Below are 17,029 nucleotides of genomic sequence, written 5' to 3'. Positions count from 1 at the left end.
AGACTCAGACGCAAGTGCGCCGAGCCTGCCCGGGGCTACCGTCTCGGAGCCATTGCCCTGTGATTCTGTGGGAGCCGGGGAAGCTGAGATGTGGGCAGCCCACACCTCCCGGAGACAGAGGTACCACGGTGGGACTGGGCTCCCTGGCTGTCCTCCCGAGCCCCTCCTTCTCACAGGAGCAGGGCCGTTAGGAAAACGCCCAGCTGCACGCACCACAGCTCCGCTCACTCACCGGGACAGCGGGCGGGCAGCTGGTCCCTCCAGTCCTCAGAGCGGCCTGTGGCCGTGCTAGCGGGGAGGCTGCAGGGCTGCTGCCCTGCCAAGACTGTGGGCTGGACTGAGGCTTATCTGCAGGGAGCAGCCTGGAATGCGAGGGTGGGCCTGGGTGAGGATGCTCCGAGGCCACTTGCGAGGTGTGCTGCCTGTGCTTGTGGGAGTACGTGCGTGCGTGTGTGTGCCTGTGCGTGTGTGCCTGCATGTGTGTGCATGTGCTTGTGTGTGCATCCATGTGTGTGTGTGCATGCATGTGAATGTATGTGTGTGCGTGTGCGTCCACGTGTGTGCATCCGTGTGTGCGTGCGTGTGCACACGTGCGTGCATGCATGTGTGTGCATGTATGCGTGCATGCGTGCGTGGCTTTGGTGGGGCTTGTAGGGGAGGCGCGTGTGGCAAAGGAGAGAGATTCAGGAAGTGACCAGTGCGTCCTCTGCCTGTCCCTGCTCGGTGACCACACTGAGCTGTGTCTTGGAACAGGGCCTTTGTCTGAAGCCCTGAGCCCACGTCAGGGCTGAAGCCGCAGGCCAGCCCAGCCCCAAGGCCCTTGAGGCGGGGTCTCCCTGGATGGCCTTGGACCCACCTCCCGCCCAGCCCCACCAGGAGGCCTGGCTGAGTGCCCCCACACACTGCGGACACACGGTTCTCATGCAGTGTCATGTCCCTAGAGTGGCTGTCAGCAGCCTTTGCCTACCCTGGAGCCGACACAAACCAAGTCCTCAGTCATTTCTGGTCCTGCCTGGATCAGCGCCAGCAGGGGAAGAATGCAGGAAACCTCATGGAGAGGCGGGGGGCTGGGCACGGTGGCCCATGCCTGTCATCCCAGCAGTGTGGGAGGCCAAGGCAGGTGAGCTCAGAAGTTCGAGACCAGCCTGGGTAACATGGCGAAACCCTGTCTCTACAAAAAATACAAAAACTTAGCTGGGTGTGGTAGCACACACCTGTGGTCCCAGCTATTTGGGAGGCTGAGGTGGGAGGATCGCTTGAACTCAGGACATCGAGGCTGGAATGAGCTGTGATTGTGCCACTGCACTCCAGCCTGGGCAACAGAGGGAGACCCTGTCTTACACAACAAAAAAACCCTAAGAGGCAGGGTGACTTCCACCATCCCTGCACCTGTGCCCTGACACAGCTCTGCCCACTTGGCACCCTGTTCCTTCACACACACAAAATTCACTGCCCGAGAGTGGGGCACAGGGCTGGGGTGGAAGGTGCTGTCCCCCGTGACCGACTGGTCAGCCCGTCTGCAGGCCTGCCTCCAGGGCCCTCTGCTCGGCAGACCTCCAGGGCTCTGCAGAACCCTGCATGGGCTGGGTCACCGTCTCCTGGGGAGACAGGCCTGGCTCCAGCCTCCAGGGCTGGGTCAGGGACTGGGCCCTGTACCCCGTCCCCCAGGCTCCGCCCTTTGGCTGCCAGACTGTCGGGTGAGGGCCCCTGCTGTGCAGGGCTGGTTTACCAGGGGCCCTGCAATCCCAGGCTCAGGTGAGAGCAGGAGGCTCTGTCTCAGAGCAGGTCCTGTGTGTGCAAGCAACACAGGAAGCCCACATTTCCTGATCAGACAGCCGCTTAGAGCAGGGGAAAAGCAGGAGGAGCCTGGTGACCTGCATAAGAGATCCTTCTGTCTTTTAATGGGAACCGGCCCCTGCCTCTTGGGGTTAGGAAGGCCGTGGGACTCGTGACGGGCACCTCTCTGCATGGCCTGCAGTCTTGCCCAGGGATGGAGCCGATGGGTGAAGGCCCCTCCTCATGCCCGTTTGGCAGCTGTGCCTGATGACTACTTGCCCCAGGAGAAGGGGCCGTAGGTCCAGGGGGCCCTGAGGTGCTGGGCAGCAGCCTCACAGACCCCCATCTGCCCACAGTGAGGCCGTCTGGGAGAACATGGCGCGCATGTGCGTGAAGACCCAGCGGCTGGACGTGGCCAAGGTGTGCCTGGGGAACATGGGCCATGCCCGCGGGGCCCGAGCGCTGCGTGAGGCGGAGCAGGAGCCGGAGCTAGAGGCCCGTGTGGCCGTGCTGGCCACGCAGCTGGGCATGCTGGTGAGGGGCGACCGCCATGGGGTGGGTGGGAAGGCACCACGCCTGCCACAGCCACGGCCCCCCGGGGAAGGAGGAGGCACGCCCACCGGCCTGAGCCTGCACTGATGTGGGCAGAGCCGAGAGGCATGACCCAGGAGAGCTGGGCAGACAGCGGCAGTGGAGGTGAGGCGGGTGGAGGCAAGGCGACGGCCGGCTCTCCAGGGTGTGTGCCTGTCATGTGTGTGGGCCTGGAACAGAGCGCCCGAGAGACCCCCAGGTCAGCAGGGCTGAGCACAGGACTTCTGGGGAGGCTGTGGGAGGGGGGGCTGTGGAAGGGGGGGCTGTGGGAGGTGGGGTACCCCTTGGTGGTGCATCTCACTCTCCAGCCGTGGGACGGGGATGCCCTGTGGGTGTGTGGCGTTCGCTGTGCCCGCAGCGGCCCCGTGTGTCAGTGTGCTTGGCAGTGTGGGAAGGCGCAGTGACCGGTGGCCTGGCCTGGAACAGTGTGTTTGAAACGTGGGTTTGCGGAGGCTGCACGACACCTGCCCGTCCTCATTCCTCAGGAGGACGCCGAGCAGCTGTACAGGAAGTGCAAGCGCCACGACCTCCTGAACAAGTTCTACCAGGCTGCGGGCCGGTGGCAGGAGGCCCTCCAGGTAGCCGAGCACCACGACCGGGTGCACCTGCGCAGCACCTACCACCGCTATGCCGGGCACCTGGAGGCCAGCGCCGACTGCAGCCGGGCCCTCAGTTAGTGAGTGCGGCCCTCGTGGCCTCTTCCCTGCCTCTCTGGATGGCCCTGGCTTGTGAGGCCTCTGTGTGTGCTGTGGTGAGGTGACCAGGGAGGTTCTCAGAGGAGGCGTCTGTCTCAGGGTGGTGGCAGCCTTCTCGGCAGGAAGCTTCTGGGAGTCTCGGAGATGTGGGGTTGCCCCTTCCATCCTGGGCCACCCAGCTTTCGAGGCAGGAGACAGAAAGACGTCTGTCCCATTGGTGGTGTCGGTTGCCGAGCACAGATGGGCCTGGTGTCTCCTGAGGACAGACAAACCCCATGTCACCCTCTCCAGAGGAGGAGCTGCTCTTAGACCCGTTCCCAGGGTGCGGTTGGGCGACCCGCCTCCCGGGCCCCCACAGTGCAGGAAGCCCCCACTGCGCCCCGCCTCACGGGCCCCCACAGTGCAGGAAGCCCCCACTGCTCCGCAGGGCTGCAGGCCAGGAGCCCACACCCCGAGGGCCACCGCTCTGATGCGTTTCACCGACGCTGCCCTTCAGCCCACCCGGTTCCCGTGGGGCTGGGATGGGAGGGAACAAGGACCTCTGTCTCCTTCTCTCACAGCTACGAGAAGTCGGACACGCACCGCTTCGAGGTGCCCAGGATGCTGTCGGAGGACCTGCCGTCCCTGGAGCTCTACGTGAATAAAATGAAGGATAAGTGAGTGTCCCCACCAGGGCTGATGGGACCGCACTCCATCCTGGAGGTTTGCAGGGATCCCAGGGCTTGCTGAGGCGGCTCCCTTTCCCGTGCTTCTTGCATGAGTGGGCAGCTCCTCAGAGCCATGTCAGGGCCCTGAGCCGGGCCCTCCCTTTGGACAAAGCCAGGGGTCCTCACTCTTGGCCCAGCCTGTTTGCAGGTCAGGTGACATGCACTCTAAGGGTGGCACAGGGGCGGAGTGGGGGCCGTCCCGGGTTGGAGCGGGGCTCGGGTGGAGAACCCATGGTCTTGGGGCTGCCCGCAGGACCCTGTGGCGGTGGTGGGCGCAGTACCTGGAGAGCCAGGGCGAGATGGACACCGCACTGCACTACTACGAGCTGGCCCGGGACCACTTCTCCCTGGTCCGCATCCACTGCTTCCAGGGCAATGTCCAGAAGGTAAGGTCCCCGCAGGGGAGCCGGCCAGGTGGACACGAGGCAGACACAAGGCCACCGTGTCTCGTCTTTGGGTTCTTTGTCTTTCTAGGCTGCGCAAATAGCCAACGAGACAGGAAACCTGGCGGCCTCCTACCACCTCGCCCGCCAGTACGAGAGCCAGGAGGAGGTCGGGCAGGCGGTGCACTTCTACACCCGGGCACAGGCCTTCAAGAATGCCATCCGCCTGTGCAAGGTACCACGGGGCCGGGGCGGGGAACCGGCGCTTCTCGAGGTCCCCTGAGGAGAGCTTCAAGTGGAAAAGTGGACAGAGAGAATCGTGTCAGTGACACGTGGTCCGGCCGGTGTCTGCCACTCACTGCTCACCCCGCCTGCCTCACCTGCCCACCCCTCTGCCCACCCCTGGCCGCTTCCATCTGACATTGTTTGCAAAGCACTGAATTGTCCCCAGATGTTTCCCAGGCTCCAGGGCTCCTGAGCGGGTGGTGAGGCTGCTCACGGCCTATGGCCTTGCAGACGGCAGACCCTTCCTAGACAGCTGTTGGGCGTTCTGCACCACACAAATGTCCCAACCTGGGCTCTCGCTTCCAGAAGCATCTCCCGTGTCAGGTATTTCTTGCAGTGCTCTGTGAAATAGAACCCAGAGCATCAGAAAATCCTTGTAGACAAACCCAGTAAGTCATCAGCTCCTTAAAACCCATCACCGCAGAGATCGCTGAGCAGCGTGTCAAAGTGAAGGGGCGGGTTCGCACCCGGCCACATTCCAGAATCTCAGCGGACCTGGGGAAGCCGGTGGGAGCCGCTTCAGGGCCCTGCCTCCCTCCCTGCAGGAGAACGGCCTGGACGACCAGCTCATGAACTTGGCCCTGCTGAGCTCCCCCGAGGACATGATCGAGACGGCCCGATACTACGAGGAGAAGGGCGTGCAGATGGACAGGGCGGTCATGCTGTACCACAAGGTGAGGGCCGGCCACCGGCGGGGACCTGGGGGAGGGGCAGCAGGCCAGGGGGCCCTTGCCTGTGCGAGGCCTCCGTTCTCGGGCCCCCAGGCCTCGGGCAGCTGCTCAGAGCCCGCCGTATCTGCAGGCTGGCCACTTCTCCAAGGCCCTGGAGCTGGCCTTTGCCACCCAGCAGTTTGTGGCCCTACAGCTCATAGCAGAGGACCTGGATGAGACGTCAGACCCTGCGCTCCTGGCCCGCTGCTCCGACTTCTTCATCGAGCATAGTCAGTACGAGAGGGCGGTAGAGCTGCTGCTGGCTGCCAGGAAGGTACGGGGCCAGCGGGGCCTGGGCTCGGCTCCACGCAGGCACCACGGCTCAGGTCTCCTGTCCCCAGAGGCTGTGGGAATGGCTGCTTGCTTGGTTATGAGTTCTCGAGGAAGGCTGTGGTGGGTGCCCCCTGCCCTAGGTTTCACATACGGCACACCCAGGAGGTCCGCAAGTGTAGACTCGCCATCCTTCTCGCTGGCATCTGATCATACACAGGGAATGGTGCACTCACCTATGGTGGGGGGGTAAAAATACACAGAACACAAAAGTTACCATCTTAGCCTTTTTTTTTTTTTTTTTTTGAGACAGGGTCTCACTCTGTTGCCCAGGCTGGACTGTGGTGGTGCCATCTTGGTTCACTGCAGCCTCAACTTCCCAGGCTCAAGCAACCCTCCTTCCTCCTGAGTAGCCGGGAATACAGGTGTGTGCCACCATCCCCAGCTAATTTTTTAAATTTTTTTTCATAGACTCAGGGTCTTGCTGTGTTGCTCAGACTGGTCTTGAACTCCTGGGCTCAAGCAATCCTCCTGCCTCAGCCTCCCAAAGCACTGGGACTGTAGATGTGAGCCCTGTGACTGGCCAGGAACAGTTTATTCAAATGGAAATAGGGGTGGTTCCCAAATATAAAATGCTTAGCTTTATTCACGATAGAAATACATATCAAAATTCACGGAGATACCATTTTTTACTGGGCTACTAAGGGTGAAAAGGTGGGAAAACCCACTGGATTATCATGGGAAGCAGATACACCCCGGCCCTGTGGAACACAGCAGGCAGAACCCATCATAAGACAAGGTCTCCCTCGTCCCAGCCTCCCCTTCCCTCGGGAGTTCATCCTGACAGACACATTGATGCACGTGTGAGTGGTGTGTGCACAGGGCGTGCTCCGCAGAGGGTTTACACAGCAAGGACATCGGCCCTTGTGTCTGTCACCAGAACAGTTGAATCCCCAGGGCTTCCTCAGCACTGTGGATGTCTACGCAGCAGAGAGCATTTGGCAGCCCCCAGTGTACTGAGATGGAAACACCTCCAAGGCAGAATTCTTTTTCTTCTGAGACATATTATTTTTCTTTTTCCTTTTTTTTTTTTTCTTTTTGAGATGGAGTCTTGCTCTGTCACCAGGCTGGAGTGCAGTGGCGTAATCTCGGCTCACTGCAAGCTCCACTTCCTGGGTTCAAGCGATTCTCCTGCTTCAGCCTCCCAAGTAGCAAGGACTACAGGTGCCTGCCACCACACCCAGCTAATTTTTGTATTTTAGTAGAGACGGGGTTCCACCACGTTGGCCAGGATAGTCTCGATCTCTTGACCTTGTGATCTGCCCGCCTCGGCCCCCCAGATTGCTGGGATTACAGGCGTGAGCCACCGTGCTTGGCCGACATACTCTCTTTTTTTTTTTTTGAAATGGAGTTTCACTCTTGTTGCCCAGGCTGTAGTGCAATGGGGCGATCTCAGCTCACCGCAACCTCCACCTCCCGGGTTCAAGTGATTCTCCTGCCTCAGATTCACCAGTAGCTGGGATTACAGGCATGCACCACCACGCCCGGCTAATTTTGTATTTTTATTTTTATTTTTATTTTTATTTTGAGGCAGAGTCTCTCTCTGTCACCCAGACTGCAGTGCAGTGGTGCAATCTTGGCTTACTGCAACCTCAGCCTCCCAGGTTCAAGCAATTCCCCTGCCTCAGCCTCCCGAGTAGCTGGGACTACAGGCGCCCGCCATCACGCCTGTGTTAATTTTTTGTGTTTTAGTGGAGACGAGGTTTCACCATGTTGGCCAGGATGGTCTCGATCTCCTGATCTCATGATCCACCCGCCTCAGCCTCCCAAAGTGCTTGAGATTACAGGCATGAGCCATGGCATCCAGCCTAATTTTGTATTTTTAGTAGAGACGGGGTTTCTCCATGTTGGTCAGGCTGGTCTCGAACTCCTGACCTCAGGTGATTTACCTACCTCGGCCTCCCAAAGTGCTGGGATTACAGGTGTGAGCCACCACGCTCAGCCATATTCTTTTTTTAAAAAAATATAAATGTGTTATTACTTCATATATATTTGTGGATTATTACTGTTTTTTTTTCTTGTGGAGATGGGGGTCTTGCTATGTTGCCCAGGCTGGTCTCAAACTCCTGGGCCCAAGTGATCCTCTCACCTTGGCCTCCCAAAGTGCTGGAATTACAGGCATGAGCCAACATGCCTGGCCTAAGACATATTCTCAAGTGAAGAATGTAAAATTTTTCTTAAAATGAGGGCTGGGTGTGGTGGCTCACGCCTGTAATCCCAGCACTTTGGGAGGCCAAGGCGGGTGGATCACCTGAGGTCAGGAGTTTGAGCCCAGCCTGACCAACAGGGAGAAACCCTGTCTCTACTAAAAAAAATTACAAAATTAGCCGGGCATGGTGGCGGGCGCCTGTAATCCCAGCTACTTGGTAGGCTGAGGCAGGAGAATGGCTTGAACCCGGGAGGTGGAGGTTGCAGTGAGCCAAGATTGTGCCACTGCACTCCAGCCTGGGCAATAAGAGCAAAACCCCACCTCAGAAAAAATATATATATTTCTTAAAATGTTAGGAAAATCAGGCCGGCACGGTGGCTTGTGCCTGCAATCCCAGCACTTTGGGAGGCTAAGGCAGGCGGATAGCTTGAGCCCAGGAGTTCAAGACCAGCCTGGGCAACATGGCAAAACCCGGTCTCTACTGAAAATACAAAAACTGAGGTAGGAAGATCACCTGACCCTGGGGAGGTGGAGGCTGCCGTGACTGCACCACTGCACTCCAGCCTGGGGGACAGAGTGAGACCCTGTCTCAAAAATTAACTTTAAAAATTCAGAATTATAGAAGAAAATTACCAATTTCCTTTTCTCCCAAACAATATTCTCTTGAGCATCTGTCACTTGAGACTATTGTTTCCTTCGTTCCATTCTGGAATGTTAACAGCGTGAGAAAGTAACGTGAATGATTGTAGGTTGGTGAGGCAGGGGAGACATCCTTGTCCCCTCCATACCCACCCCAGCTAGACAGAAGCCGCCGCTGAGCCGAGGGGCCTGGTTTCCTCTGAAGCGGTGGCAGATGAGGGGCGCACTTTGGTTCCCGGCCCCCTCGGCAGCCCCGTCCCATTTCTGCACCTTTGCAGTATCAGGAAGCCCTGCAGCTGTGCCTGAAGCAGAACATGAGCATCACCGAGGAGATGGCGGAAAAGATGACCGTGGCCAAGGACTCCTCGGACCTGCCTGAGGAGTCGCGGCGGGAGCTGCTGGAGCAGATAGCAGACTGCTGCATGCGCCAGGGCAGCTACCACCTGGCCACCAAGAAGTACACGCAGGCCGGCAACAAGCTGAAGGTGAGCCTCTCCCGGCCCCAGCCCGCGGCTACCTCACAGGCAGTTAGGCTGCAGGCCCCCTGCATGCATCTCCATTTGCCTTCGTGATGACCCCAAGCTAGGGCTGAGCCTTTCTGGCCAGGAAGAGCACAACCACTAAGATCTCTCTCTACCGGGCAGCCCTGAGCCACTCTTCTTGTGAGAGCTCCTGCTCGGGGTCCCTTGTGCTTGTCCCGGCCCAGCCCCTGCTTGCCTGAGCCCCGCTGTCTCTCTGCCTAGGCCATGAGGGCGCTGCTCAAATCCGGAGACACAGAGAAAATCACGTTCTTCGCGAGCGTGTCCAGGCAGAAGGAAATCTACATCATGGCTGCTAACTACCTGCAGTCCCTGGACTGGCGGAAGGAGCCGGAGATCATGAAGAACATCATCGGCTTCTACACCAAGGGGCGGGCCCTGGACCTCCTGGCTGGCTTTTATGACGCTTGTGCCCAGGTGCAGGCCCTCCCTGGGATGCCAGCGGGGCCCCGGGGAGGGCTGTGGAGCCCGGCAGGTCTTGACGGGTTTCATCTGTACAGGTGGAGATTGATGAATACCAGAACTACGACAAAGCCCACGGGGCGCTGACCGAGGCCTACAAGTGCCTGGCCAAGGCCAAGGCCAAGAGCCCCCTGGACCAGGAGACCAGGCTGGTGCAGCTGCAGAGCAGGATGGCACTGGTGAAGAGGTTCATCCAAGCCCGCAGGTGCGCCCCCAGGGCCAGCGGGGACAGGCCAGGGCAGATGTGACTACAGGGCCGGGGCTGACCACGAGAAACCCCAGCCAGCAAAGGGGCAGGACAGCAGATGGGAGCTCACTTGGGACAGCACTACTGCTGAAGACACACCCCACCTCCTCCTGGGAGCCCTCAGAGCCTGGGCACAGCCTTGGGAAGGTGTTCTGGAAACACCAGAGACGCTGAGAGAGAAACCTGGTTGGGGAGTGGGAGGAGGAGGCAGATGTGGAGCAGGAGAGGGTGTGTCTGGGGAGCCATAGACCTGCTTAGGGTGTGCAGGGGCCGGGCAGGGGAGTCCTGAGTGAGTGCTGCTGTGTGACCTGGGGTGGGGGGACCATGGTGACCAGCGGGCTCGTGCCTCTCCACAGGTCAACTGCCACCAGCTCCAAGCTTGTGGAGAGCAGACCCAGGCAGCCGATGGTCTCGGTTTTCAGGAGAGGCCGAGATTCTAAGTTTATTTGAATACCTCCCCATCTTTATTATGGGCAGGTGACTCAGCTTTTCAGAGAGCTGCTGTGTGGCCACCACGGTGGGCATTCGCCTGTGCGCTTCAGGGCCCAGCTTCTGTCTCAGCTGGCGGGGGTATTTTCCTTATCTGAGAACCTTTTCCAAAACAAGAGTTCCAGAAGTCCTTTGAACAATGTCGTACAAAGCGGTGCCCCTTAGAAGGGCACGGTCCGCCTGCACGTGTCGATTCTGGGGTATCAGCGTCTCACAGATGTCTGCTGAGCTGAGGCCACGGGGCAGGAGCGGAGGAGAATCGATAGCAGCTGGTCATCAGGGATAGCACAGGACGTGGGTGGAGGGGAGACGACGTGTGAGGGCCAGGGTGGGCAACCTTCTACGGGCCAGGGGTCAGAGGGCAGGCCAGGCGCCTGTCTGGAATGGCCGAGTCAGTGGGTGGCCAGATGGGCCCTGGACCCTCCTGACATGGGGGCCTGAGCTCCACACGGCTCCAGTCACCTGCCCTGGACCATGTTGTGTTCCAGCAGGGTCACCTCCTTGGTGTCACCCCAGCTCACAGGCCACACACCCTGCTCTGCCACAGACCCTCATGCCAGGTCACACACGCAGCCTGTGTGCGGCTGCCTCTCTGCTTGGAGGGTTCTTCCCAGCGGCCTTGGGCAAGGGGTGCCGTGCGCCTCTCCATGTACCCTGTCCACATGCACCACATCCCCTCTGGGTCGGTCACGCTTTGCGCAGAGGTTTCTAGCCCCCTCTGGACTGTTCCATAGAGCAGGAAGTAGGGGTCGGAAGTCTTTGGTCTTCAGTCCAAGCATAGGACCCAGCATTCAAGTGATCAGTAAGAGTGTCACATGGATGAGTTAATTTATGAATGAACAAATTAAGGAATTAATGAATTTAACTTCATAGAAAGTTTCCTCCTGCCATTCCGGAGAGCTCCTCTTACAGGCCAAGAGTCTCCTCTGACCTCTGATAGCAGTAGGTGTTCAGGGCTTCGGGGCCCAGGCCTCATCTCTGCTCTCGGCAGGACGTACACAGAGGACCCCAAGGAGTCCATCAAGCAGTGTGAGCTGCTCCTGGAGGAACCAGACCTGGACAGCACCATCCGCATCGGGGACGTCTATGGCTTCCTGGTGGAGCACTACGTGCGGAAGGAGGAATACCAGACGGTGAGGCCTGAGTGCTGCTCACTAGCAGCATCCCGCCGCGCAAGGCTCCTGAAACGAAGGCTTAACAGTTCAAATTGAGGCTGTGCGTGGCGGCTCACTCCTGTAATCCCAGCACTTTGGGAGGCTGAGGCAGGAGAATGACTTGAGCCCAGGAGTTCAAGAGCAGCCTGGGCAACATGGTGAAACCCCATCTCTACAAAAAAGGGAAAACTTAGCCAGGCATGGTGGCTCACACCTGGGGTCCCAGCTGCTTGGGAGGCTGAGGTGGGAGGATCACTTGAGCCCAGGAGGTTGAGGCTGCAGTGAGATCTGATGGCGCCACTGCACTCCAACCTGGGTGACAGAGCGAGACCGTCTCAAAAGAAAAAAGAAAAATCTGTCGGTAGCAAAAATTAAGTCTCACGCTGTTACTGGCTGTTACTAGCAGTGTCGCAGGAAAGTGACAGACTTACTTTGTTTGTGAAGAAATGTCTGCATGTACCCGAGTCTGAATAACCACGATTTCTTTTTCAGGAACTTTTACAAAAAGAGAAAATGGTGTTCCATTTTTTAGTGGCTTATTTTTTAATTTTTGAGACAGCGTATAGTCACTTTAAAGTGACTAGCTAATCACTTATTCAGCCGCAGTGTTCTAGTGTTTTTCCTCATCTTCACCAACATTTGATCATTCTTTCTAACTTTAGCCATCCTAGGGGGTGAATAGTACCTCGCTGTGGCTTAAATTTACATTTTCTGGATGAGTAGTGATGTGCAGCTCCTTCTCATGTGCTTATTATCCATTTACACATCTTCTGTGAAGGCTTCAAGTCTTTTCTCATCATTTTGTTGGGTTTTCTTATTATTGTATTTTTTTTTTTTTTGAGACGGAGTCTCGCTCTGTTGCCCAGGCTGGAGTCCAGTGGTGCGATCTCGGCTCACTGCAAGCTCCGCCTCTTGGGTTCACGCCATTCTCCTGCCTCAGCCTCCCGAGTAGCTGGGATTACAGGCATGCGCCACCACGCCTGGCTAATTTTGTATTTTTAGGGGAGATGGGGTTTCTCCATGTTGTCAGGCTGGTCTCAAACTCCCAACCTCAGGTGATCTGCCTGCCTCGGCCTCCCAAAGTGCCATTTCTGGTGTTCTTACTTCTTCCCTGTGATTCCGATTTGCATGTGGTATCACTCCTCTTCAGCCTGAGCTCCCTCTAACATTTCTTCTAGTTCAGATCTCCTGATGATGAATTTTCTTACTTTTCATTAATCTGAAATGTATTTATTTTGCCTGTATTCTTTAAGGTTGTTCTCATCAGATAGAGAATTCTGAGGCCAGGCACAGTGGCTCATGCCTGTAATCTCAGCACTTTGGGAGGCCAAGGTGGGAGGATTTCTTGAGGCCAGGAGTTCAAGTCCAGCCTGGGTAACAAGTGAGACCCCATCTCTGAAAAAAATAGCAAGGCATGGGGGCATGCACCTGCAGTCTTAGCTGCTTGGGAGGCTGAGGTGGGAGGACTGCTTGAGCCCAGGATGTTGAGTCTGCAGTGAGCTGTGATAGCACCACTGCACTCCAGCCTGGGTGACAAAGCAAGATCCTGATTCAAAAAAAAATCCTGATTTGACAGATTTTTTTCCTTTGAGCACTTGAATGTTTTCCCTGTCTGGGCCTCCATTGTTTTCTGGAAGAGTCAGCTATGGGCTGTCTGTGGGGCCCTTACATGTCGTGTGTCTCTCCATCTCCCACCACACTGGCTACTGTCATGACTTTCTTCTTGAATTTGTGTTTCAGCAGTGCGATAATGATGTTCCTAGGTGTTTTCATTGTATTTATCCTGGGCTTTTGGGATCTATATTTGTGTTTTGCCAAATTTGGGAAATTTGCTCTTTTTCTCCTTCTGGGACTCCAATTAAATGTTAGGTCTTCCATATCTAGTAGACACACATTTGTGATTACTGCTCATTATTTTCTTTTTTTCTGTCCTTTGGATTAATTTGTATTTATCTAGACTTTCTTTAGCTATCTTCAATCTGCTGTTAACCTCTCCAGCAATCTTTTTAGAGCTTGTATTTTGCAGCCCTAGAATTTACACTTAGTTCCTTTTATTATTTATTGGCTAAAATTCCCTATTTGTTAATTTGTTTAAAATATATTTTATATTTATATCCTAAAGCAGAGTTGTAACTGCTGCTGTAAAATCTTAGCTACCGGTTCCAATATCTGGGTCATGTAGGATTGATCTCCATTACTTGCCTTTTGAGTATGGGTCAAATTTTCCTGTTTCTTATGTCTAGTCATTTTTTTATATCATGGACATTGTGGATAATCCATTGTAGAGACTCTGGATTCTGTTACATTCCTCCAAAGAGTATTGCTTTTTTTTGGTTCATTTTATTAGGCAATCACCTTTGCTCAGCTCAGAGCCGAAACTCTTTCCCCTGTGGTGGATAGCAGCTGAAATCCCTGCTTGTAGCTTGAGTTGGCTTAAAGTCTGCGCCTCCCCTGCCTCATGTGTAGTGTGGGAGCAACTAGTGACGAGGGCAGCGTATGCTCAGGATTTGGGATCCCCTCTATGACTGCTGCATCCCCACGTTTCCACCTTCACATTCCAGCTGCTGTGGTCAACAAAAATCTTTTATTTATTTATTTATTTTTTTGAGACAGAGTCCCGCTCTGTCGCCCAGGCTGGAGTGCAGTGGCGTGATCTCGGCTCACTGCAAGCTCCGCCTCCCGGGTTCACACCATTCTCCTGCCGCAGCCTCCCGAGTAGCTGGGACTACAGGCGCCCGCCACCAAGCCCAGTTAATTTTTTTTGTATTTTTAGTAGAGACGGGGTTTCACCGTGTTAGCCAGGATGGTCTCGATCTCCTGACCTTGTGATCCACCCACGTTGGCCTCCCAAAGTGCTGGGATTACAGGCGTGAGCTACCGCGCCCAGCCAACAAAAATCTTGATTCTGATTCTTTAAGCCTGGAAGAGGGCAGGCTTCGAGGTGGCTGATGCCCACACTGGCCCTGACTTGGGCCTACCCTGAGGCAGAAAGTTGTGAGAAGCAGCCGGGTGCAGTGGCTCACACCGTAATCCCAGCACTTTGGGAGGCCAAGGCAGGCAGATCATGAGGTCAGGAGATCAAGACCATCCTGGCTAACACGGTGAAACCCTGTCTCTACTAAAAATACAAAAAATTAGCCAGGTGTGGTGGCGGGCACCTGTAGTCCCAGCTACTCGGGAGGCTGAGGCAGGGGAATGGTGTGAACCCGGGAGGCGGAGCTTGCAGTGAGCGGAGATCGCACCACTGCACTCCAGCCTGGGCGACACGGCGAGACTCCGTCTCAAAAAAGAAAAAAAAAAAAAAAGAAAGTTGTGAGAAGCAGGAAGCCTGCCCAGTGCCACCTGCTCCCAGCATCAGCCTGCTCGCGGCTGCCCCCAGTGCCTTTCCATGTGTCCGTCGTCATTAGGGGGAGGGCTGCTCTCACAGGATTCATGCTGCTGTTGTCAGAAGCCTCTCTTCTCATTCTTTTTTCTTTTTCTGAGACAGTCTTGCTCTGTTGCCCAGCTGGAGTGCAGTGGCATGATCATGGCTCACTGCAACCTCTGCCTCCTGGGCTCAAGCAATTGTCCTGCCTCAGCCTCCCAAGTAGCCGGGACTACAGGTTCCCGCCACCACGCCCAGCTAATTTTTGTATTTTTTTTTTTTTTAGTAGAGACGGGGTTCCACCGTGTTAGCCAGGATGGTCTCGATCTCCTGACCTCGTGATCCGCCCGCCTCGGCCTCCCAAAGTGCTGGGATTACAGGCGTGAGCCACCGCGCCCGGCCTCTTTTTCAACCATAATTCTGTTGTAGCCAACATAGAGAATTGCACGCGCCTGCATCCGTCAGACCCTGCAGCTATGCCGATGCCTGCAGGGCCTCTGCGCCCACCAGTCGTGTTGCCCTAGCAGATAGTTCCCGGGGCTCACAAACTGAGTATCGAGAAATGAGCTTGGGAAACATGCTGGCGACCGTGTCGGGCTCGCTGGGCTGCAGCCTCCAGAATTCACAGGAAAGCTCCTTGGCAGTGGCTCTCCCTCAGGGCTGAAAGGTCAGCTCCGTGAGACACAGACTTCCTGGCCCGGTTGCTCACTCCCCTCTGCACCGTTCCACTTCCATTCACTGACCCCTTTTGCTGCTGGAAAATACAACTCAAGTCTAATCCTAACAAGGTTTCTTTTTTGTTGTTGTTCGGTTTGGTTTTGAGACGAGGTCTTGCTCTGTCGCCCAGGCTGGAGTGCAGTGGCACAATCACAGCTCCCTGCAGCCTCAGCCTCCCGGGTTCAAGGGATCCTCGTGAGTGGCTGGTGTGCAGCACCGCGCCCTGCTCCAGTGGGGTTTCTGTTTCTAGGAGAACTATAGTTTTCCGTATAAAAGCAAAATTGGAGTAGAGAGATGCCCAGACTGCTATATCCTCCAAATTAACAGAAAATCCACATTTTAAATATTTCATCAACTTCTTTATTCTATGGTTGCTTGAAGCCTGTGGAATTTAGTAACTCAAGATACAAAAGAAAAAAGAAACTGGGAAGCCCAGCTAAACTGAGAATGCCCGGGCACACGCTCCCTGGCTGCTGCTGTAGCGCCACCCGGGGTCACGTGTACCACCTCACCCAGGCCACGGCTCCTACATCCGCTCAGCTTTCCCGCCATCATCCATCATCTGAGCACAGCCCGCACACACCCTCCTGATGGTGGAGACCGGCAACATTTCTGTCCCCACGTCCTGCCCTCCACCACCCCTCACCCACCTACGCCGCCTGTCCTGCCCCCCATCCTGCCCCCCACCCACCTATGCTGCCTGTCCTGCCCCCCATCCTGCCCCTCACCCACCTACGCCGCCTGTCCTGCCCCCCATCCTGCCCCCCACCACCCCTCACCCACCTATGCCACCTTTCCTGCCCCCCATCACCCCTCACCCACCTATGCCGCCTGTCCTGCCCCCCACCAACCCTCACCCGCCCTCCGCACCTTCTGCCTGCCTTCTGGAAACCACTTGATTGCCCTCTCCGAAGCTAGCTCTGCACACAGAGCAGTCACACGCGCCAGGCCCTGGTTGCATCAGGACGCTGGCCCTTTCTGACCACAGGGTCCCTCTTCGACCCTGGTCAGCTCCTTCTTCTCTCTCCCTCCCTGTGCCAGCCCTTCTCTGAATTCTGCCACTGCAGGACCTCGGCCTGACCTGGGCTCCTTGCTACAGCATTACCCAAGCTTGTTCTGTGCCCTTATGTCCTGTGTCCCCTGTGTCCCCAGCACAGCGCCTGGCACATGGCAGGTGGTTTGTCAGCATCTAAGGCAGCATCTTTTCAGGTGTGGATGTTTGCCCTCAGCCTCTCATTTGAGACTGTGTGGAAGGCTTGCACTCCACCAGCGCCCACCCCAGCTGAGGCCTTCCTTAAACGCAGGTCCACTGCCAGGTGATGGGAGGGGCCATCCAACAAGCTTATTATATCTTCATAGCTGAGACTCCATCTCAAAAAAAAAAAAAATACCCAAGCCAAACCAGTAGATATTGCTGCCTGCCCTCCACTCTGACATATGCATGTCCACCCCCAAGACTCGAGTGCAGAACGCGGGGCCTCTGCCTCCCCAGGAGGCTCTGCCCGCACACGCAGGGTGAGCAGGCCCGTGCACAGCTGCTGAGGGACTTTCCAGGGCCCTGGCTCTGCATTTCCAGCTGAAATGCTGACCGAAGCTTCCTGTTGAGTGTCCACACATGGCATGTGTGCGGTCCGCGGGCACCGCATCCCCTCATCACCACATTCCCCCATCACCAATGGGAAGCCTCAGTGCACCCCGTGTCCTCCAGCGTGGAGGCACCCCCACCCGCTTCCAGGGGCAGCAGCACGTGCCTGGCCTGCAGGCAGAGGGTCGTGCCCGGTTGTTCAGGAAA

General features: G+C 56.5%; 1 protein-coding gene across 7 annotated transcripts in view; it reads left to right on the top strand.

Moving 5' to 3' along the window:
- The window catches only part of IFT140 (intraflagellar transport 140), a 99,045-nt gene that overhangs the window by 81,263 nt on the left and 753 nt on the right, over positions 1-17,029 (top strand). For 5 of the 7 annotated variants that reach the window (XM_055364901.2, XM_004056950.5, XM_055364900.2 and 2 more), the window contains 11 exons: positions 2,133-2,310; positions 2,853-3,043; positions 3,623-3,718; positions 4,023-4,155; positions 4,244-4,387; positions 4,983-5,111; positions 5,239-5,421; positions 8,544-8,750; positions 9,009-9,221; positions 9,305-9,471; positions 10,994-11,135. In XM_055364901.2, the coding sequence (XP_055220876.2) occupies positions 2,133-2,310; positions 2,853-3,043; positions 3,623-3,718; positions 4,023-4,155; positions 4,244-4,387; positions 4,983-5,111; positions 5,239-5,421; positions 8,544-8,750; positions 9,009-9,221; positions 9,305-9,471; positions 10,994-11,135 (1,783 nt within the window). Of the gene's footprint in view, positions 1-2,132; positions 2,311-2,852; positions 3,044-3,622; positions 3,719-4,022; positions 4,156-4,243; positions 4,388-4,982; positions 5,112-5,238; positions 5,422-8,543; positions 8,751-9,008; positions 9,222-9,304; positions 9,472-10,993; positions 11,136-14,806; positions 15,924-17,029 lie in introns of those variants that run through there. The other 2 variants (XM_055364899.2, XM_055364902.2) reach the window with 2 other exon arrangements.

This window comes from Gorilla gorilla, chromosome 18 (assembly GCF_029281585.2).
Source record: "Gorilla gorilla gorilla isolate KB3781 chromosome 18, NHGRI_mGorGor1-v2.1_pri, whole genome shotgun sequence".
In the NCBI taxonomy this organism is placed as follows: Eukaryota; Metazoa; Chordata; class Mammalia; order Primates; family Hominidae; genus Gorilla; species Gorilla gorilla.
The sequence above is the reverse complement of the archived record's forward strand: the minus strand, read 5'-3'. Positions and strand labels throughout refer to the sequence as shown.